The 22512-nt window shown below is 40.7% G+C and overlaps 1 protein-coding gene and 3 non-coding genes across 4 annotated transcripts in view; 3 read left to right on the forward strand and 1 right to left on the reverse strand.

The window, feature by feature from the left end:
- The window catches only part of LOC141804596 (contactin-associated protein-like 4), a 151306-nt gene that overhangs the window by 65805 nt on the left and 62989 nt on the right, over positions 1-22512 (reverse strand). The window contains exons 6-10 of the mRNA XM_074689112.1: positions 14632-14807; positions 14101-14247; positions 10902-11169; positions 10570-10713; positions 9822-9993 (exon numbers count right to left, since the gene is read on the reverse strand). Coding sequence (XP_074545213.1) covers positions 9822-9993; positions 10570-10713; positions 10902-11169; positions 14101-14247; positions 14632-14807 — 907 coding nt within the window. The remainder of the gene's footprint in view (positions 1-9821; positions 9994-10569; positions 10714-10901; positions 11170-14100; positions 14248-14631; positions 14808-22512) is intronic.
- On the forward strand, positions 2018-2100 carry trnal-uaa (transfer RNA leucine (anticodon UAA)). Its single transcript has one exon. It is a non-coding gene; the product is annotated as a tRNA-Leu (tRNA).
- trnal-uaa (transfer RNA leucine (anticodon UAA)) lies at positions 6659-6741 on the forward strand. The gene has a single exon. It is a non-coding gene; the product is annotated as a tRNA-Leu (tRNA).
- On the forward strand, positions 7011-7093 carry trnal-uaa (transfer RNA leucine (anticodon UAA)). The gene has a single exon. It is a non-coding gene; the product is annotated as a tRNA-Leu (tRNA).

Consider the following 22512-nt stretch of genomic DNA (forward strand, 5'->3'; position numbering starts at 1 on the left):
ACTTAACTTCTTTAAAGGTATTATGACAAACCAAGGTGGGAGTATTGAAGAGAAAATGGATGACCGCACAGAATCTGCAGCCTCCCTTTTCTTCAGATAAAAGTCCTGACGCAGCAGCCTGCCAGCCTGCTACAGTGTGAGTTTTTAGCTCCATTTATCTCTATACTGCTTTAATCTAAGAGTAAGCTGGAGCCTTGCAGATAAAGCATTTGGCTTTCACTTTAAATTCACATTACCGCACTGCTTGCTTCTTTTGTTCCTGTGTGTTTGGAGTTTGTGTGTATGTGAGAGCTTGGCAGGGACGCACAGGCATTAAACCCAGTCGGAAAGTGTTGACATTTGAAGTCTTCTGTGTACAGAAGCAGGTTTCTAATGCAGCTTTCTGACCTAAGCAGAACATAGGTTGTACTAATATATCTGTATGAGGTAGAGAAGTAGTTCACCGCACTGACAACGGAAACTCAAACAGCAGATTTGTCCATAAGAATGTAGAAACACAAGCTAAAAGGAAATGAACTGTTGATTTGGGCTTGACTTTAAGGATCCTTAAGCAGCCGATGGATGATAAGTCAAAGTATTGAGGTTGTCTTTTTCTGGTTTGTGCCTTTACAAGCAGGCATAACAACAGCTGCCTGTTCAGCTCACGCTTTGTGGTTTACTCCCTATGTTATGAATCATAGGAACAATGGGCCTTATTCACTAATAAATGAGTAGAAATGTTCTTACTCTGAGCACAAACTCAGTCTTTATGCAAAATCACTGTTGGATTCATGACATGAGCACACCAGCCAATTTACTTCTCCTCACCGTGCATATGTTAGTCAATCAGCATCATTCTAAGTTAGCAAGCACATGCCTGCAACCTGCAATCAGCATACTACCACCCTCCAATTCATCCATATAAGGGCATCTGTTTGGTGCCTCAGGAGGCGCCACAGACCTCAACATTCGCGTCGCCAGCATCAGCCACACAGCCCACTACCCCCGTCCCTGCGCGTGGAGTCTTTGATCAACAATCAGCTGGCTCTCCTGGGTGCTGTGTAGGAGATCGCAACAGGTATCCAAAACATGGACCACACATATTAAAACAGCTGCTGGATATTTTTGTGAACAAATAAAGAAGTTTGAGTGATCAGTGAAGCTGTGAGCGTCATTTGCTCAGAAAATGAAAAAAGTCATAAGGTGAAGCAGTTATTTCTGTCTTCATTTGGAAACCTGCTTTATAACTGACCTTTATTAGAGACGCTGTATTTACCATACCCGACCATTTCATTAACATCAAAATTTAAAATGTACATTGTAATAAGGGATGGGTACCTTTCACATTTGAAACGATACGGTATCGATGCCCGGTGCCTGGCAATCGGAACTGGTACTTAGCCGTACCAATTTTCGGTCATTTTTTGTGTTTATGAGGTAAAAAATACCAATTTTTTCTATAGTAGAGTATACAATTTTTCAATTTAACATATCTATTCCTCAGATTATAACCTTTCAATGCTTTGTTCATGGCCAGCATGGAAAATTACCTACTCTTCCACTCCTTCACAGTCAAAAGGATGCATTTGGGTACCTAATCATGGTACCTTTTGATTCTACATGAATCAGTACTCTGTACTTTTGACAAATTTGAATTGATATTATGGTTATTTTATACATTTAGTCAATTCACAGATTTAATTATTGAATTCCATTGAAGACCTTTTCTTTTACTGAAAGTAGTCTGAATAAAATTTTAAGCATCCAGTTAAAAGTGAATGTGTTTACTTTTTCTGAGAGAGCTGGTCGTCATCATTTGTGCGTACGCGTGGTCTAAGGTTCTAAATTTATTCGTGGAGTAAGAATAAATTCAAGTAAGAAAATACTGATAAATCATAGATTTGTGCCTTAAATGTTCATACATATGATTTAGGCAAAACTTTAAGCCTAAAATGAAGTGTTAGTGGATAAGGCCAAATATTTAAACTTTGAATTCTCTTTTCGTCTCCATTTGGTACGCAAATTTGCATCTTCAACCACCAGGATGGCCGAGTGGTTAAGGCGTTGGACTTAAGATCCAATGGGTGCATGCCCACGTGGGTTCGAACCCCACTCCTGGTATTAGTGGATCATCCTTGTCACATGCAAGAGAGTTGGTGTTAAACTTTGAGTGGTAAAACCTATGGTGTACTGACCTTGTGGTCTTGATAGGGTGCCCTTTGGATCCAAACATTGCTGACCCTGTTTTCTGCTCTATCCACCGCACTTTCTTCCATTAACATGGTTAAAATATAACCATAATAGAGCTTAACAGAGATCAAATCAAGCTGAAGTGTTCAATGAACCATGTATGGCTCCCTGCATAGTTACTGGGATGTATTTTTCCCCTCTCAAGTGTAAAATTCATTAACTACTGCACTTTCCTCAACTTTATAAAGCATGAAAAAAGATGAGCATCTCTGACTGACATGGTAGTTTTTACCCTCACTTTCCTGGTTTCTCACCTGAACAGGGAATAAATGAACTTCTTTTGCTCCTCTTGCACTGCAGACATGACCAAGAACTGAAGTAAATTAGATCTGATTTAGTTGGAGTCGTGTAACGTGACTGATGGGTCAAATCCATTAAATGCATGGCTGCTTCTATGTTGTTCTCGCTACATGGAGCTGCAGCGCTATTAAGTCTGCGCTAATACAGATACAAACCCCTGCACTGATGTTGCAGAAGCATATGGAAGCTAGGTCTATAAATCCATTGTCCCTTTAAGCTTTATATCCCATGAATCCCAAATTTAATCAACAGAGCTGCAGTTTGGAGAGCACAGCTGGAGCCATCATCTTTTATCTTGTTCTGTTCCAGTGAGTGAATCAGATCTATGATGGAGCTGAATTCTACTGAATAATATTCAAAGGGGATGTAGAAAAGGGAGGTATTTAATGAAACCCACTGGTGCAGATTCCTTTTCTGAGCGGATGCTGTGAGCTTTATTTAAACATAAAAGCTGCCTGGACGTGTATATGAGCGTGTGTCTGCTGGTCGCTGTGTAGGGGAGAGTTTATAGCTGTTATAACTGCTGCTTTAATTGCCCTCTGTGTTAAGTGAGACATGGACGGCAGGCAATTAGTTCTGCTCCACATGACATTCTCTCTTGATCTGAGATAATTGCAAATGGCTCTTACAGACATGGAAATTGAGTTTATGTCACACAGTGATGATGAATGCTCTCTTTCATATGTGGAAACAAAAGTTTCAGGGTTTTTTTTTTATAACAGTGCCATTTTTTTAATCAGCCGAGCTAACATACAGCTATCAGGGAAGCAGGGGTGGCCTTCAGTATTTCTCTAATCTTCACTTTGGTACATCCACCATCATAGCAGGCATAGCATTAAGACCGCCTGTCTGATTTTATGAGCTCCCCTTTCTGGAGCCAAAACAACCCTGACCCAAATAGGCCAGGACTCCCCTAAACCCCTACAAGTATGCCGAGTTATCTGGTACCAAGATTTTAGAAGCTGGTCCTTTTAGGCCATGTCCACATGTAACCAGGTATCTGGGAAACCTTGCGCAGTTTTACGTCACTAAAAACTATGTTTTTTGAAAACTCCAGCCAAGGTGAAGATTTTGGAAAACTCTGGTTTCATGGTTTCGTGTATACACCAGGAAACAGTTTTTCACTTCTTAAACATCACAGCTAGATGACGGGGTTTCATCCTGATTGGCTGGCATGAGTTTTACGTCGGAAAAACACTCACACCCCACAACTCTTGAGGTTCATATGGATTTGACATGCCTTGAACCAAACTAAATTGCGGATTTGCCCGGTACGTGTGGACGAAAGTATCTTTAAAAACGAATGAGGAGGAGATATTTGTTTTTGGAAATGCCCGGCTATGTGTGTACAAGACCTTAGTCCTGCAAGTTGCAAGACCCATTTATCACCCCTTGATAAATGGGACGAGTTTGTCCAGCACTTTGCACAGATACTTGATTAGATTGAGATCTGGGGAATTCCTACCCCTCGTGGTAGGTGGTGTGTAAGCTGGATGTCGAAAGCAGCATCTGTTAAAAAAATAGCGTGACGCCATGGCAGCACGACACAGTGTACCCTGCCAATAAATCCAACGAAGAAGAAAAACGCGACACAGTAAACAAAGCGCAACGATGGAAGACATGCAGCATTTCGTCCTCTTTGTGATTAGCATGTAGCTCTTTGATACAAAGTGCAATCAAGCTTCGTTTCAGAGAAGACTGTGTGCCGCCAGGAGAAATGCAGCCACTGTCTCACATTAAGTCAGAAATCTATCGACTAATCAACGGTGTGCAGTGTTGTAGCTCCTCTTCCCGAGACTGGATCGGTTTAGTCTGGCATCCCTACAGAAGGGTGCCAAAAAGTGGGACGGCTCGTCTTGGTTATCTGGGGATCTGTCCAAGGATCAGTCAGTGGAAACGTGTAAAAATGTGTGCCATCCCAAGACGAACCAAACTGAACCACTTGGTGGAAACGGGGCTTTTGAGAGCCAGTGTGTAATGCCAAATTGTTTCTTGTAACAGATTTTGCCTCATGATGCACCTGGTTGCCTCTGACATGCTAATGTCATGGTGCTAATTGAAACAGGCTTAGTCAAATGTGATAATCAGTGACCATCAAGCACAAACTCTGGGGGAGAGTAACACTTATTATTGTGAAAAACAGATGAGAGACAACACAGGGCAGAAGTGCTGGTTTGTCAGATATGAGGGAGGAGAAAACAAACAGGGCTGTCAGTGGTTATTTCACACCTCAGGTCTCTACTGAGCAATAATTCTCCGTTCCTTATTGGAAACGCCATGACTGTGAGTGCATGCTTTTTCATCCTTTGTGTTTGTTTTGTTCCTTTTCGGGATCCGACACTCCATACCACTTCAACTCCCAAATAAATTACTCTGCCAAAAAAATCAAAGAGAGAGAAAAATTACATTTCACTTCCACCAAAGTTCAGTCTCCTTTAAAGTTGGATGACAGAACAATTGAAGCGGCACGCAGGAAAAAGAAAATATAAAGGATCTCTTATCTGAAAGAATATCTGTCAGTCTGTCTGCATACAGACCATCATTGTTCCGTTCAGCATCAGAGAGGCCTCTTTTAGCTGCATTTTTCATTTTGGTAGGGAACTTTGCAGTGGTTTAATTTATTTTTTAAACCCCCAGTGCCTTTATTTGATTTTTTATCAAACAAGGATGAAAAATCCAGAGCCGGAAATAAAATATGACTCTAAGTGTGGAGTGAAGGGGGACATCTTGTGGTTTCAAGAGCAAAGAAATATATGATTTGAGGTGAATTTCAAATGCATGCTTCAAAACTCCAAGCTCTAAGAAGAGAAAGAAATGATATTGGTCTTTCACCAAAAGGATTTTTGAACCAAAGGTTTGTGTCTGTGCCACCAAGATGGCCCATTGGTTGAGGAGTTGGGCTTGTGGCATGCCCTTGTGGGTTCAATCCCCACTCTTGGTAGGACTGAACTTCCTGTTAGTTTGAGAGATCAATCAGGTAACAGCTCGGTCAAACTAAGAGAACTTAAATTGAATCTGACTATCCTGAATCATCCTGAATCATGAATGAATGTGATGACTCTTGAATGTGCATGTGATATGGTTTGAGTGTCTAAAAAATAATTTAGTATGAATCTCCTCAATTTTATAAGAAACCATCCAAGCAAAAAAAAAGGTTTGATCTGTTTTCCTCATTTCTTCATTGAAGGCGACTAAGCCAGACAAACCATGGTATCAGTGGTGGCAGATTTACTCAGTAAACAAAGCAAATTTGCTCATAGATGAAATAATTTCCTACTGATCAGCTAAATGACGCACCTTGAGCCCTATTTGTGCTCATGTGGATGTAAACTACATCTTATTATACATTATGGAATCTGTCCACCAAGTATATCAGTTTAGGAGCTGTTTTGGTTTGGGCATTGATCGTAGACTGCTATGAAACTGGTCCACATGGATTAGATTTGGGTGGGCTTTACACGAGTACGAATTTCTGCGACACCGGTAAAATAAACGATCGATCTAGTGATATTGACACACGGAGACACGTATTTGTCCATGACTCCGCATCTATTTTGAAAACTGGTCTGCAGGTGGATATCTGGGTATTCGTCTTCATGCTGTATTTGGTTTGAACAGATAAGTCCGAAAAGCCGGTGACCTCATAGCACCCCTCCTACTCCCCGCCCCCCAACCCACGTTGTCACACACAACAACAACAACAATGGCGGCAGGCAGACTGATTCTGATATTGTTCCAGCAGCTACAAATATTGCTTCAACTATTATATCAACATTGTCTAAGAGAGCATGAACAGCACCAGCTATGGCAACAACAACAAGTGCTCATGCAGAGACGCAGCATGTTACGCATGCATGAGCACTTGTTGACGTGGAATCCGCCTCGGAGCAGAACTAGACGGGCAACCCAACGTTGTTGTTGCGTTGTCATGTAAATGCACAAGCCTATGTACAATACGTTGTGTAAACACCGATACATGTTTTGATGCCAACGCCAAGACGATACGGGGCCGTCCTTGTGTGAGGAGGGCCTTGATGTCACTGATTTAACCTTTTAGTACAAATTCTGGGAACAATACCTTTATATTTTAAATCTTTTTTATTTGGTACACAAAACTTAGCACAGAGTCACCAGGATGGCCGAGTGGTTAAGGCGTTGGACTTAAGATCCAACGGGCACATGCCCTCGTGGGTTCAAACTCCACTCCTGGTAAGTCTATACAGTTTACTGCACTCACCATCATACATATACCACAGAAATTTGTAGAACCTATGGTCACTCTAGATCTGCTGTGGATTAGCCTTACTCACTTTGTGTTGTGGAAGCTATTAAGAGCTGACAGAACTAGCTGGACACTAACCCAGGTTGCAAGGTTAACCCTCGAGCTGATAAACTGTGTTCGAATCCAACCTTGTGCACATTTTGTATCGCTTAAACCTAGAATTTTTATCCATAAGGGACACAGGACTGTGTAGTCAACCACCAGGATGGCCGAGTGGTTAAGGCGTTGGACTTAAGATCCAATGGGCACATGCCCTCGTGGGTTCGAACCCCACTCCTGGTAAGACTGTTCAGTCTCCTGCAATCACATTCATACATTTCATACACAAATCTGCAAAATGTAGAATCACTTTGGATCTGTGACACATCCTTACTTAAATGGGTCTCACAGACAGTGCTCTGACTTTGTGGGGTAAAAGCTGTTCACAGCCGATAGAACTTCAAATCCAATGAGCACATGCCCCTGTGGGGTTCGAGCTCCACTCTTGGTAGGTTTGCATCCATATTAGTTTGTGAGAAAACTTTTTATGATGCATTTATGCGATACATGAAAGGAACACAAACTTTATGGATGTGAGTTTGAATCTCTGAAAATGTTCCCCTTTTGCTCTCAGCTGTTGGTTGATGCAAAAAGGGTTCCTTTAAACTAGATGTCTTCACAGCTGATAGCAAAGTACCGTGACTGTTCAGCTACACATATAGAATTGAACTCCTTGGTTGACAGTAGTGCTGCACGATTTGGGGAAAAGGTGCGATTTGCGATTAGGTGGACAATATTGCGATTGCGATTGTGCTTGCGATTTAATAAAAAAAGTTGTGTCATGATGAGTCTACAGACTTGCTTGGTTATCATGGAGAAAAATCTGAATTGCATGTGCTGACATTGCGATAATCGTGCAGCCCTAGTTGACAGACATGTTAATAGGAGTGGCTTGGCAGCTAAGATGTTGGACTTGTCTTCATATGATCAGGTATCCTTCATAGTTCCATCCCCAGTCCCAGTATAACTTCTACTTTCAGTTTGATCCCAAGGGCTCCATCTACAGGATGACACAAAGTGAGTATCATTCAGCCTTCAGACTGCACACAAAACGCAATCACAACTGGTTTCAATTCCCCCACTGTGGAAGCTCTTTGCAAAATAATATTCTCCCTAAGCTTGAAGAGCCACAAGAGCCTATGTCTCACCTTGCTTATTAAGACAGAGGTGTTTTTCTCTGGGTACTTTGGTGTTGTTTTCTTCCACATTAAGTGGTCATTACAGTCTTGAGACTGACCCATTAAAGAGCTAAAGTTTCTGGGGTGATCAACTTTTTCACTTTTAAGCTCTTATCTTTGTTGAACAAGACGTTAAAGCACAGGGTACTTCTGTGATATTATCTGCACATTAACAGGCGTACAAAACAGAAGTTTGAGCCTGAAAAACAGCTTTTGGGAACTTAAGAGCTCATACAGTCTATTCATTGTCTATATAACACACAGGGGATTTAACCAGGGAGCTGTTGGTGCGTGATAACTCAACTCTTCAAACCAAAGCAGCTGTGATGACAAATTTGTTACACACAAAACAAAGAAAAAGCACGACACATAGAAAAGTTAAAGTCCATAAAGATTGTACTTAAACACACCTGCAGCATCAGACTGACTCTGAGAGTCTCACAGACTACTCTGACGTGACACTCAGATTAAAGACCTAGTTTTACCTCTAAAATCCTTCATGAATTACTCCCAGAACAAAACCTTTGGAGTCCTAGTGTTAAGACGGACACAGCAATTATTTTACTTTAGTTTCCTCTCACACAGCCAGTTGGGAGCTCCTTAGCCTGAGGATGTTTTGTGAGTACACTCACAGGATGTGTTAAAGTTGTTGAGGTTAGGGATGAAGCTATAATGAGTCCTGAGACATTCTTCTTTTGTAGTTCTGTTGTCCTTAAGGTAATCACACGGCAGAAAGCATTGTGCTTCCTATAGTCTGGCTTTGTCCTCTGGTGTCTCAAATAGAAAAGGCAGCAAAATACCATCCAGCTGCAGCTGATATCTTTATGTGAGTTCAGATCCTATTTCTGGGTGCTAGCTGAATACAAAGAAATGATAACTTATGGAATTCTGAAATAACACCTGTGACACCTTATTCCTTGGCTTTTTTATATGGTTATTTTATGTCTCTGATAAATTTATGACTTTATCAAAAACAGTACCACAGCTCTGCCTCGGTTATCAAATAACTTGGCCTTTGTTGTAGTTATGTCTCTACATCTTTTAACCCCCTGGTGCTGTAGTTGTGAGTGACAGCTGGCCTTAATCATGAGAGGTACTGCTGCTCCAGGAATAAAAAACACGATGTGGCTTCGAACAAGTTTTGGCACTTTTAACTCAACCCTAAACACAAGGAGATTCTACTTTTTTTCCAATCTTGTAAATTTTTTCTATTCTCTTGTAGAAAAATGCACACACATAGGGCAGTGGTTCTCAAAGTGGGGTCCTTGGACCCTCAAGGGCCCACGAACCATAGCTCAAGGGTAGTTAAAAAAAAATGATTGTAAAAGCGTGCTGTATCACTGAAAAAGCAACAAAAATTGGATCCCTTGCACCAATAAAATCAGCCATTTTTTTCCAATGTAGTTTTTTTCCACAAGATCAATCCTGATATGACCGTGATATCTTGCACTTCATAGTGCCAATGACAGATATCAAAAACACAGAACAAAAAGCACCTTGGAGTAAACATTTTCTCAAAGTTTACAAAACAAATTACTTGAAAAGTGTGACTGTAGCCTAATTCTATTGTTTTAAAGCACCACATAGTTCATTATTACATAGTATTAATATTATGCTAATAAGAGGTCTTTGGAAAAATGTCACAGCTGAAAGAGATCTGTTGTCTAAAAAGTTAGAGAGCACTAGGTAACAGGGTTTAAATCCCACATGACTGCCAACTTCAGGAAGAAAACACTGCTCTTGCAGAAGCAAAAATAAGTGCAAGGTCAAAAAATGACATTGCTGGTTCTGACCTGTCAATGATGCCACACATGTCAATCTGAAGTTGACTGTAATTTCCCAGCAGTCTTTGCTGCACCATCATCAGGTCCACTGGCTGCTGGTCCATGCTGATGAGACGCATGCAGCCTTGAAAGACACTGAAAGGGTTTTTACATTCCTGACTGTCCTCTTCAGCCGGACATCCTGCACAGGAGAGGAGAGAAAACAGCTGAGTGGAAAAAAGAGGGGTGACAGGAGAGAAGAGAGGACAGCAGTAAAACTCTTGTCACTTCCTGAGGATAAGTTTTATATGGCGCTGTAGTAAGCATGCCCAGCCACCCAGAGAGATGAGCTGTGGCTGGAATAATCCAAATGTAGGCCAAGCTTTGATTGAATTAAAAATATATTTTATCTGTGGGTTAATGTGGAAAAAGGAGATAGTGAGTGTGCACATGTAACACTCAGTCAGAGTGTGTGCTGGATAATAAAAGACCTGAGGCAGTTACAGAACACGCCAGGACTGCAATATTGCTGAACAAAGAGCAACTAAAAGAGATAAAATGTGGGGAGAATAGACTCCAGAGAAGGTGAAGAGGAAGAATGGGGATACAAAGGAGGAAAAGAACAGAAATAAGAAAGAAGGGAGACTGTAATGACGGTAGAAAAAAGAGGATAAAGGAGACTTCCTCCATGGCCAATGAAGCTGATTCTGATTTTACAACATTCCACTGGTTCACACTTTTAACAGTTAGATAAAAGACTTTAAGGCTGTGTTCTTACCTCCAAAGAAGAGTTTACTTCCAACAGGGACAGAATAGCTGGCATGGGCGATGCCTCCTTCCTCTTTATCGACAGAAATCGTCAGACGACCTCGTCTGGAGGTTAGCTCCACTGAATGCCACTGACCGTCGCTCAGGGCTGAACCTGGGGAAGTGGGCAAAGTTTTTCTAAAGTGATGTTTCTAAACAGTTTTTTGAGCTTTGTCTTCAGTGAAATTACACATCGGTTTCTAAAGAGATAGTCTGGCCCAATAGTTATTAAAAATACTTATCTAAACTAAATTTTCATCAGCCTACAAACAGGCCACAACATTTGAAGATTAAAGTGCTGACCTGCACTGAGCTCCAGCAGTGGTCTGCCAGCGTTATGAATCTGCAGCTGAAGTTTGGCCTCCCTCAGGTACAACCAGACCACGCCCCCTTCCTGGGCTAGGTCAAAGGTGAGCAGAAGCCCCGCCTTGTTCCATGTCCTGAACTGGAACCCTACAGACACACCCCCCATGGATAATGCTGTCGCCGCCGGCAGCTGCAGGAAGCTCTGGGGGCCGGGGAATGTCACTGCAACGGAGACTGGCTCAGCACAGGAAAAGGTCACATTGCCCTGAGAGAGAAACATGCAAATGGAAGAGACAGAAAAAATGATTACTAGAGAGATAAAACAACATAAACATGAATATTAATCAGATGCAGAGGGCGTGTCGATGTGACCTCATGTCACAAAGATCTCATCAGGAAGTCTCCTTGAAAATAAACGCCATAGATGCAAAGTGTGAATCCCAAAGTCACCCAGCGAAGAGGCGGGAGTGTTTGAGACAGAACTATATTCACATCTCTGTTACACTCCATTGTTTTGAGTGGTGGTAATGACATCAGGTCCATTGCTAAAGCTGCAGTAGTCATATATTACAGTCCCTGCTCTCTGCAGGGAATATCGGTCTGCTATCTCTATAATACTCTGGAAACACAGGCGACATCTAAAAGCCCTTTGTGGAGCTGTTAAAGTGATATATAGAGGTACAATAGGGGGAGGATGCCGCAGATCTGCAACGTGTAAAGTGAAAAGTGAGACATAAAGTCCACAAAAAGCCATTTACACCCAAAATCCTCCTTACACACCCACGAAAATCATCACAGGCTCTTCTTTATTTTGATTTCACGCCTTTAGAAACATTCAAAAAAGGTCTTCAAATTCAAATTTCCTATAACTTTATTAAAACTTCATGACCAGAGGAACAACAGAAGTAATATGAAACAGCCTCTCCTCAATTTTCAGCCTTGCATGCACATTTAAAACTTTCTTCTAATAATAAGATCTAACTTTTTTGCTTTCTGGGCTACTTTAAGTGATTTTAGAAACATCTTCAGGTGAAAATGAAGCAGACAAAGAAGAGCATCAGGAAGCCTGAGTCCTCATTAAGCACGCACCAGCTTCACTAAGCTAGCAGCTCATTAGCAGCAGCAACTGTATCCAGATGATTTCCCAGTGGTGATTTAAGCATGTCAAGGTCTACAAACACACCTGCATGTTAGCATGGTCGTCATTTACTCCACAGTGCATGTAAAAGACTTGCTATCAGTGGAGGAGCTGGAGTGGAAGCTCAGCTCGTGTATCCCCTGTTGTTTGTTAGCATGTCTTTTAATGAGTTACTCTCCCAATCCACTGTTAGTGGGACAAAAAGAACACAATGAAGAGCCAAATTTAGCCCGCAGATTTAATTTTAGGTGGCTTGTCTCCAGCTGTTCATGCTGTTTCCTCTCACACAGATAAGAAAGATCAGAGCCCAGTGAGAGAGTGAGGAGCTGAGCATCAAAGCTTCATCGTTTTCCCGAAAGATTCATGTGATCTGACATCAACGCATCAAGGGGATGGAAAACAACGACACACAGCAGGCGAGCATTTCTGATCTAGCTAAACTTGGCCAAGATAGTTCCAATAAATGATGCCTGCCTAACATTAGAGCAAAAACAACTGATAAACATGAAACACCCCAAAAACATGAGGTTGAAAGAAAGTAACACTTGACTGTCAGCTGTTCCTGACTTAAGTAGGCTTAAAATAAACACTCTGGACACATACATCAAGCACACGAGAAAAAAGAATTTGTCTTAGTATGATATGGCTGATTTATGGTACTTCTGATTGCACTTTTGACTGTTTTCACATTTTTGTGTCATGTTACTCTGATACTTTAAACATTACATTTCTCCTAGCTCTTGAAGTTGGCATTTGCAACTCATTTCTACAAATTATACAAAAGATAAGACAAAAATAACAATTATTTCCCACTTTGGCCTGCATTTTGCTCCAACAGAGAATTAGAATAGATGCATTATCTTGCTTTGAGTAGCAGCAAGTTAGTATAGAGAGCAGCTTGAAAGGTTTTTGGATATAAAGTGAATAAATACCAAACACAGAAAACAATGGCCACTGAGGAAGGTTTCTATTATCTCAGAGAGGGGGGTAAGACAGTGACTCTTTGTGGACACTTTCATCCTTGTCCCCATACTTGTCCTCATCCCCATCCTTATTCTCATCCTCATCCTCATTCCATCCCCATCCCCATCCACATCATCATCTTCATACCCATCCTAATCACCTTTCCCAACCCCGATTCTAATCACTCCCCATCCCCATCCTCATTCTCATCCTTATCCCCATCCTAATCCTTATCCTCATCCCCATCCTCATCCCCATCTTAATCCTCATTCCCGTCCCCATCCCATTTCTATTCCCAGCCCGTCCTCATTTTCATTCTAATCCTAATCCTCATCCCCATTCCCCATCCTCATTCTCATCCATATCCCTATCCTTTTCCTAATCCTCACCCTCACCCTCATCCCCATCCCATCCTTATCCCTGTTGCCATTTTCATCCCATTTTCATCCTTATCCCCATCCCCATCCTAATCATCATCCCCATCCCCATCCTCATCATTATCCCCATCCTCATCCTCATCCTTATCCCCATCCTCATCCTCATCCTCATCCTCATCCCCATTCCCATCCTTATCCTTAATTCCATTCCCATCCTAATCCCCATCCCCATCCCATCATCATTGTCATTGCCATTGCCATTCTCATCCCCATCTCCATCACTATCCCCATCCCACCCCCAATTATCATCCTCATGCTCATTCCCAAACATATCCATCTGGCTGTGGGGCAACAGGAGCCACATCAACAGGCTCTGGAACTATCTATCCAGAAGCCATTAGACTGTTGAATTCCAGGGGTGTTTTATTGTTTTATATCATATTTTTTTATTTTATGTTTATGTTTCAGTTATGTTTTGTTTAAATCCTTTACTTGCTCTTAAGGTCTCATATTTAATCAATTTGTTTGGCTTAAGAACAGGACCTTGAGAGCGAAGTTTTTTGCTATCCATTTGTAAATGTGTGCTAGTATGACAATAAAGCTTCTTGAATCTTGAATCCCCATCCCCATCCCCATTCTCATTTATATGGAGACATGCTAAGGAAGAAGAGAAGAGCTCAGACACTGATGGAACATCCAGATCTATTTCTCTACTCACCATCAGTGTCACTTGGTGGTCTCTGTCTTTAGTCAGCTCTATCAAATTGTGCCCATTGTATTGCAGGTTCTCCAGGCAGCCGTGGAAGTTCTTCTGGAAAGCAACTGGTTTCTGGGAACTGTAGTCCTGAACTGCTCCAATGCCCAACTGAGAGACCGAGAGAGAAAAATAGAACATGCTCTGATGACATCCAGTACAAAGAATTTTAATTCATGGAAAATCCTTCACCTCAAGACACTCTGAGCCGGCACTGTGGAGCTGCCTGAATAACAATGAAGTGTCAAAATTGGAACTTGAACAAAGCGCCGACTCAGTTTTGTTAAAGAAAATGAACTAAGGAAGTGTTGTTAAAAAGTGTAGAGAAGAGGAAAGACTGAATTTTTCACACTATTCAACATGTTCATATGATTCTCATCCTTTTCTTCTTCAGCTCTTTTATTGTATCACCATGGAAATAAAGATGTGTGTCAAACATCTAAAAGAATTTGAAGTTGGTGTGTTTCTGTGTATGATGGATGTGTCTCTTTGCACCTGCTTGATGTCCCAGTGGGTGAACTCTGCCGGGAGTTGAACCCTCTCAGTGTGTTTGTCCACAGTTAGGTTGAGGTGAGAGCTGCGCCGCTCAAACACCAAGTGGTGCCAGTGCTGGTTGTCTAACAAGCTGCCCAGGGAAGCCAGGCGTCGGGGTTCAGAGGGAGAAGTCCTGCCTGGAGGAGAAGGAGAAAGAGAGAGGGGAGAAACAAAGAGGAGGAGGCATATTAGGCTCCGTTGACATGACACGACAACTTTTCATCTGAAAACACTAAAACGCAGTGAAAAAAAAGCTGTAGTAAGCATTCCAGGCCTGCAGGTGGTGCTGTAACTGTCTTGCCTAGAAGCAGCTTTTGGGAGATCTCCACCGAAGTGGAGTTGAGCTGATCATCTGGTATATTGGTGAATACTAAGTGCAAAGGTGGAGCAACATATTTTGTATGAAGACAGTCAGCAGATTCAGCAGATTGAGCAGCACAAGCACAACACAGTAATTTGTGACGATCAAAACAACGGTACTGTTGTCCTGTTGTATGAGCTCGGCCGAAGTGGAGTGTGACGTCAGCATTTCCACTGAAACACCGGCTTACTGTTTACACGGCAAAGATGTCGGCAGCGTTTCAGAAAAATCCCCAAAAGTATACATTTTAGGTCAGCTGAAACTGTGTTTTCCGTGTAAATGCGAGGCTGAAACGCCACAAAACTTTTGCTTTCACCCCAAAACCGTTGTCGTGTAAACGGCCCCTTAGAGGCGGGCCTTAAAAATTGGTGGGAAGGGAGGTGCAAATAGAATCAATTAAAATAAATAAATAAATAAAACTGTCCTAAACATGTAACATGTAAATTGCATAATCCTCAGATTCTTAAGTTTCTGATTGCACCTGATTGCACCTTGTGTGACAGCTGCAACTTGATGATGTCATGATCCATGGTTTAGATCTGATGGTTTGAGCCTGTTAATCAGCTACCTAAAAAACTGAACTCGACTTTGAGGCTCTTCCCCTGGCTGACAGAGTTCTGAAATACCTTCTCCCTTTTGCAACAACCTACTTATGCTTATGTTTGTTAAAAATTTCCTGTTCAAAACAAATGTTATAAATTTTGCAAAGTGAATAAAAGTTGGAAAAACATTCTCAGAGTTGGTGTTTCTTTATATATTTTGAAGCATAGTCTGTTGGTTTCCAAAGGGGGTCCTCAGCCAGAACAAATGCTGTTTGGGGGGACCTTGGAAGAGTACAGTATGAGTGCTCTGTATTAGAGCAATAGGAGGAACAGCTGAAAACATTGAGGGTGGTGAAAGAAAGGTTGATGGGTCATTAAAGCAGAGAAATAGGATGAAGAAAAGTAGAAAAAAAGAGAAAGAGCAGAAATGAAAGAATAAGATGGTTTCAAAGATAAATTAATGAATGCAGTGAGCAGACAAGGGGAGGACAGAGACACAAAAACTGCTACTGAAGTCTTATCACAGTGATAAATGAAAATTACAGACAGAGACGTCTTTAATCAACATATCAGCAGAGCTTCTTTTACAAAGTCTGAACCAGAGGAGATAAAATGAAACATTCATTGTCTTTACAGAAATTATTTGGCTTGTGAGTGAGATTGTTATAGAGTTATCAGCACTATATTTCTAGTTACATAACAGGAAAGTTTGCTTCAAACAGACTTTCTTATACTTTTGTCATTATTTCCTCTTTTCTATCTCATTGTACCTGAACTGGCAGTCTGTGGTTGTGTTTTCTGCCCTGTTTGCTTGTTGTCTTCTTATTATCTGACCTGCAAGTTGGCTTCTCTCAAACAATGTGACCTCCTGTCGAGGGATTTTAGTCCAATCTTGACAGCTATGACGCACCAGCCTCCATATTGTGTCTAAATGTTTCACTTTGCTCTGCATCCCTCAGGGAGGGTCACATCCAGGTCAGAATCTCTTATCTCATCAGGGACAACAGGATATCTGCATACGGCGACAGACAGCCAAAGCCAAATATGTGATGATGCTTCACTTGGAAAACAGCAGAGGAACCAAAGCGAGGCATCATTAATGATAGATGAGCCCCAGACGCTCCGAATAAGTGGATCCGTTTCCCCAAAGTGCTGCGAACTTTGTGATTCTGCTGAGAGAAGGGGCTGTAGAAAGAGCTGAATACAGGCGGCTATTAAAAATGTATCAGATAGTCTATAGGGAGAGCTTCAAAGAGAGACACAGAGACAGTTTGGAGGATGATAGACAATTGTATTGTTCACACACTTTGTGGGTTGATTTATTTGTCTGCAGCTCGAAAGAGAAAAACAACTTCATCTAGGGAGAAGAAGTTAGACTCCAACCCTCATGAAACAGCTGAAGTCTGTCCTGTAAACACATTCACTACGATGATATATTTGATTCAAGTCTGGATGAGCTGGGGGAGACAGTGAAATCAATATCAGAGGAACCATGGCATAGCTTAAAAACAAATCAGTGCTTTTAATGGCATTGATTAATTGAGCCATTATTATGATGTCAGAGGCAGAGAGGACAAGAGGAGCTTTATGATACAGAGCTTTAATGGATGGATGAGTTTATTACTGTGAGTAGGAGGAGAAGGCAAAGCGGGGGTCAATATGAGAGATCATCAAAGAGAGCTTCTACAACTCTGAGCTACGTAAAATTTTAAGTACATGCACAAAAGTTCAGGTAGTTTTAATTCTGTCTGTCTGCTGATTTACTACTTGTGGTCTGCATGATAAAACCCCAAAGATCTGCTGTGGTATGCTGTAAATAACTGTGGCTTGTATCGATATATTTTACCTTCACTGTGGTTTACTGTAGATCTTGATCTGAAACTGTCTTGAATCATAGCTCGGGAGCACTTTTTCAACAATATTCTGCAGACTCAGTTTTTATTACATTTTTTAAAGGCTGGCAAGTGACAAAAAAAGCAAACTTGTTGATATAAGCTCCAAATAAAGTTTCAAACTACTTTTAGATGCTGAGATCTGACGCTGGTCTTAATATTATAGTCCCTGCATAACGCTATATTACCTTTTCATTCTGCCCATGTTCTCACTGCTGCATAAACCTAATTATATCCTGTCGACCATTCAATTATGGATCCTCAAAATGTGATTATTAAGAGAGACACTGACAGCTCTTATCAAAAGCAGGCTGGTGTAATTACTTTAGCTGCTCACCCTCTCACAATGCACTTTGTCTGACACAAATTAGACCAAATCAGAGGCTCTGTGAAGAGCTGGGTTACAGAGTGAGAGGTTACTGTTGAAAGAGTTGAAGATTTTTTTTTTATTTTTATTTTTTTTACAAAGTAAAAGAGGTACAAGTGTTGAGTAACATGTCATTTTGAACAGTTTCAAAGCAGATTGTTTATCACAATACAAACCATGAAAGCAGGGAGATTGAAACAGCAGTCCCTTTATCAGCAGTTAGTGAAATGTTTTTTTTGCTGTCAGACATGTTATAATGAAAAAAAAAAAAATAATAATTATCAATTTCTAAAAGTAATTTGAGGATGGCTTTAATAGAAATTACAGTAGATTTAGGAGAAACCCCTTTACTTGTCCCTCTGCCCCCATTTAAGTGTACATTAAAAGTCCTAAGTACAGGTCCAGGTGCACATTTGCAAATCTAAGTAAACATTCAAAGATCATGGTCTGTGGTACACATTGAAAGATCTAGGTACATATTTGTAGATTTGGTTTCACATTTGTAAATCTTACTCGTTTAAAGTTCCAAGTACCGTTTGTAGATCTGAGCAAACTACTGAAGATCTCTTTAGCAAATTCATAGATAAAAGTATCCATCTAAGAATCAACTGAAGAGCTAGGTACGCTTTTGAGGATCTGATTTCACATTTGTAGATCTAACCACAAATTTGAAGATAAATGTAAAAATTCAAAGAATCAAGTATGCATTCGTAGATTTAAGTACACATTTGAAGATCTACACACAAAATCAAAGTTCACATTTGTACATTGAAGTTCACATTTGTAGATCTAAGTTCCAATTTATATATTTAAGTCCACATTTGTACATCTAAGGTTCCTATTTGAGGGTCTTAGTTCACATTTGTAGATTCCTTTACCCATTGTCAGGTCTAACTTCACATATGAAGATCTAAGTAGACATTTTCAGTTCCAATTACGCTAGGGATGGGTACCTTTCACTTTTGAAACCATACGGTACTAATACCTGGTACCTGGCAATCGGTATCGGTACTCAACGGTACCAATTTTCAATACTTTTTTTGTGTTTATGTGGTAAAAAAGATCAATTTGTTTAATAATAAAAACTCTCTTTTTTCAATTTAACATATTTATTCTTCAAAATATAACCTTGCAATGCTGTGTTTATGGCCAGAATGGAAAATCGTCTACTCTTCCTCTCCCTCACAGTCACAAGGATGCATTTAGGTACCTAAACATGGTACCTTTCGATTTTACGTGAATTGGTACACAGTACTTTTGACAGAATTCGGTTAGGGTTATGTACCGATAAAAGTACCTAATTCAGTACCCCTCCCTAAATTACACATTTGTAGATCTAAGTAAGTATTTGCAAGTACACAATACTAGATCTCAGTTCACATTTGTAGAGCTGAGAACTCATTTGTACATCTAATTGCACCCTAGGTAATTAGTCGAGTTGAAAGAATGCAATTACAGACTGTTTTTCTACCCTTTTTCACATTTTCTTGTCTGACTGCTTTATAAAACAAGCTCAATCTTTTAAATGGCTTTCAGACCTGAATATGAGTTTTAAAGCAGGTTAGATTGGTTATGAACAAAGAGCTGATGCACACAGCAGATGACAATGATTTGAAAACACAGAACATAAGATTAAAAAAGACAAAAGGCTGTCAACAAATGCAAACACAGAGATTCATAACACAGGCATGGAAGAAAGGATGGTTGAAGGAGAATATTTATGGCTGGATGTGTATGTGTGTCAGGGATGAAAGAGACAAAAATGTTAATTGTTCAACTAAAAAAGCAAGTGGTGCCTTGTGATGTGCAAAAATATAACAACAGACAAACAACAGTAATTAAAACAAAGATTAAAAGCAATGACTCTCAAAATGAAACGCAGGAGAGAAGACAGGGCCAAAAACAGAAACAGTAGAGGAAGAAGAGGAGGGAGAAGAAGAAGCCTGGCTGTTTGTTGCTTTCAGTTTTATGCTGCCACAGTCACAGAGCTCCTGTTATTCTCCTCCTCCATCATTTCAATGGATGGTTTTAATTTCCTCAGACTGAGCTGCAGTCTCTCTTTACAGTCACACAGACTTTCTTTATTATGACACAGTCCTTAAGTTAGAGTGGCCATTATATGAGCTGGCTCTGAGTCTGTGTGAGCCAGGAAAGTCTTCACTAACATCAGAGGTAATTTAGGTGTAACAGGGGACACAGTTTCTCTCCAGTGTGACAGTCTGTCTTTGTAAGGAGACATTTTTTGAAGGTGATTCTCTTTTTTAAGCACTACAGAGGTTTCTTTTGTAAAGGGTCTTTTGTAAAGCTGATGCAAAGATTGTTTTCAAGGAAGTTTAAAAGGATGTAGTCAAAGTAAACTTTTTTAAAGGCGTGATTTCCCCAAAGGATGTGCTAACGTGTGTTTTTTACAATCAAAGAATCCAAGCATTTTGTGAGAGCATGGAGAAAAAGTTAGGTGGTTGGGAGATGAAAGAGAGGCAATAGATATATGAGAAGGAATTAGATGAAAGAAATAAAAAGATTTGGGGTTTGGATGAAAAGAGAAAGGAGGGGAAGCTTTGGGAGGTGTGAAATGGAGAGAAGCCAGATAGATCGAGGAATGGATGGAGAGAGTGTTTGAGCAGCCAGATGGAGTTCCTGAGGAGAGGTGACCCATATGGTGATGATTCAGCACGGCAGCCAAACAACCTCTGGTTTAACCCTGTTTACACACATTCACACACATGCAAACACACACTCCTCAGTGCAGACTGTGAGCCATGCATCAAGCCATGCAGAGTCCGGCCCCTAACACATGCTACAGTGAGCAGAGGCCATCCATCATGGCTGTAAGCAGACAGCAGAGCGTGAGATAAGATTCAAACCAATCAGGCGACAGCGTATATGTCGTCTGTTTCCACCCAACCACAACCAATCTAAAGTTTTCCCAGAGAGGTTTCTGTTGTCCTCCAATTTATGAAGAAGTTCTGCATCAGCTCTTACACGGAGTGACTCATCAATTCAACAAAAGAGAAGAAGACGTCTTTTTGTTAATCAGGAAGTTTAATCATAGAAATCAGCCAGTAAATAAAGGGCAGTACATACCCTTTAGGTGAATGATGAAAATGACATTTTCCTGTTCAAGAGATGTGTTCACTGAACCTGCAAAAGTTTTTAGTCTTCAAATGTTTGAGTCATAGAAATGTTACATATGTTTTTGCCTCAGTTCTCATATTGTAAATTCTTCAATTATTTATTCAGTCAAGATATGATGCTGAAAGCTTCGCACTCTCAGGGTGTGCTATATCATACCGCCTACGATAATACATACATACACATTTTTTTTTAAATATAAATTTGTCAATTTGAGATATTTACAGTGCAGAGACACAGTGACGTATGACGTTCCCTGCTGTGTACAAAACAACAATAGCCGAGGAAAAATAGCACGGCAGCATCGACTTCATCCTCACATGAGGATTTAGTGCCATAAAGAGGAGCTACCTTAGTGATGTGGAGGTGATTTGGCTGACCAAATATCAGACACACAGCAAAACACATTAAATGCAAAATGTGCAGGAGAACTATTAACCCCAAGGTGAGCAACACCACAAATGTGTTCCACCACCTAAAGCTGAAACACGGCCGAATATAACCAGGCTATGAAGACTTGAGAGAAGGACGTGAAAGCTACGTCGGACATGTGGTCGAGCTGATCATCCGGACCCTATATCAGTACTACCCCTAATTCACACATAAAGCATGAGCGCCACGCAGCGCTGTTCTGTGGATTTTGGGGGCGTACCAATTCATACTGGATGCGTCTCTGAAGCGCAGCACATCACAAGATCACAAGACCACAGGAGAACCACATGTTCCTGCAGGAATCCCACCCAAGACAACGTCCTTTAATGTTAATTAATTAGTATGTAAAGCTCTCCCAAAACTTCAGCACCTTCAGTCCATGCCTTCTCCTTTCTGTTGGTGTCCTTATAGAAAGGACACCAACAGAGTTTTTCATCTGCTAGATTAACTTTTTCTCCTTCAAAATGTCAGACTTCCTCTGGATCTGACCTACTTACTATGTTTACATTTCAAGCTTGTGTGGTAGTAGTAAATGATTGGATAAGTGGCTTCCATATTGTGTGCAAAAAAAATGCTGTTCAGAAGCAGCAACCACTAATAATAAGTTGTCTGTTTGTGTTTTTCCCCATATGGTCACAAATATCGTCATCGCAAATAATTTTGAGGCTTTATCGCCCCCCCCCCTATCACACTCTTACTAGATTTGGATTTGTGACAAGCACCCCCTTATGATTAGCTCTAAACAGCCTACATTCTAACTGGTGCTGCACGATTATCACAATCGCAATCGCAATGTCAGCACATGCAATTACGTAATCGCAAAAGAGGTTATCGCAATCGCAATGTCAGCACATGCAATTACGTAATCGCAAAAGAGGTGCGATTGTGCAATTATTTAATTATTTTAAGAGAGGCGCTCAAGGCGAAAAGAAACTCTACCTCTGTTATTTGGTGTTATTTTGGTTACGGGTTGAATGACACAGCAAAAAGATGTAATTTTCAAAACATGCAAAGCAAGAGTGGCATAAATGTGCTATTTTGAATACAAACAAAACAGTACTGTTGTGCTATACATTGTTGTTTGTATACAGTAAGTTTGGATATTTTGAGAATTAT

Source organism: Halichoeres trimaculatus, unplaced genomic scaffold (genome assembly GCF_033239565.1).
Source record: "Halichoeres trimaculatus isolate MK-OKI-2021-1 unplaced genomic scaffold, fHalTri1.1 fHalTri1_scaffold_15, whole genome shotgun sequence".
Taxonomy (NCBI): domain Eukaryota; kingdom Metazoa; phylum Chordata; class Actinopteri; order Labriformes; family Labridae; genus Halichoeres; species Halichoeres trimaculatus.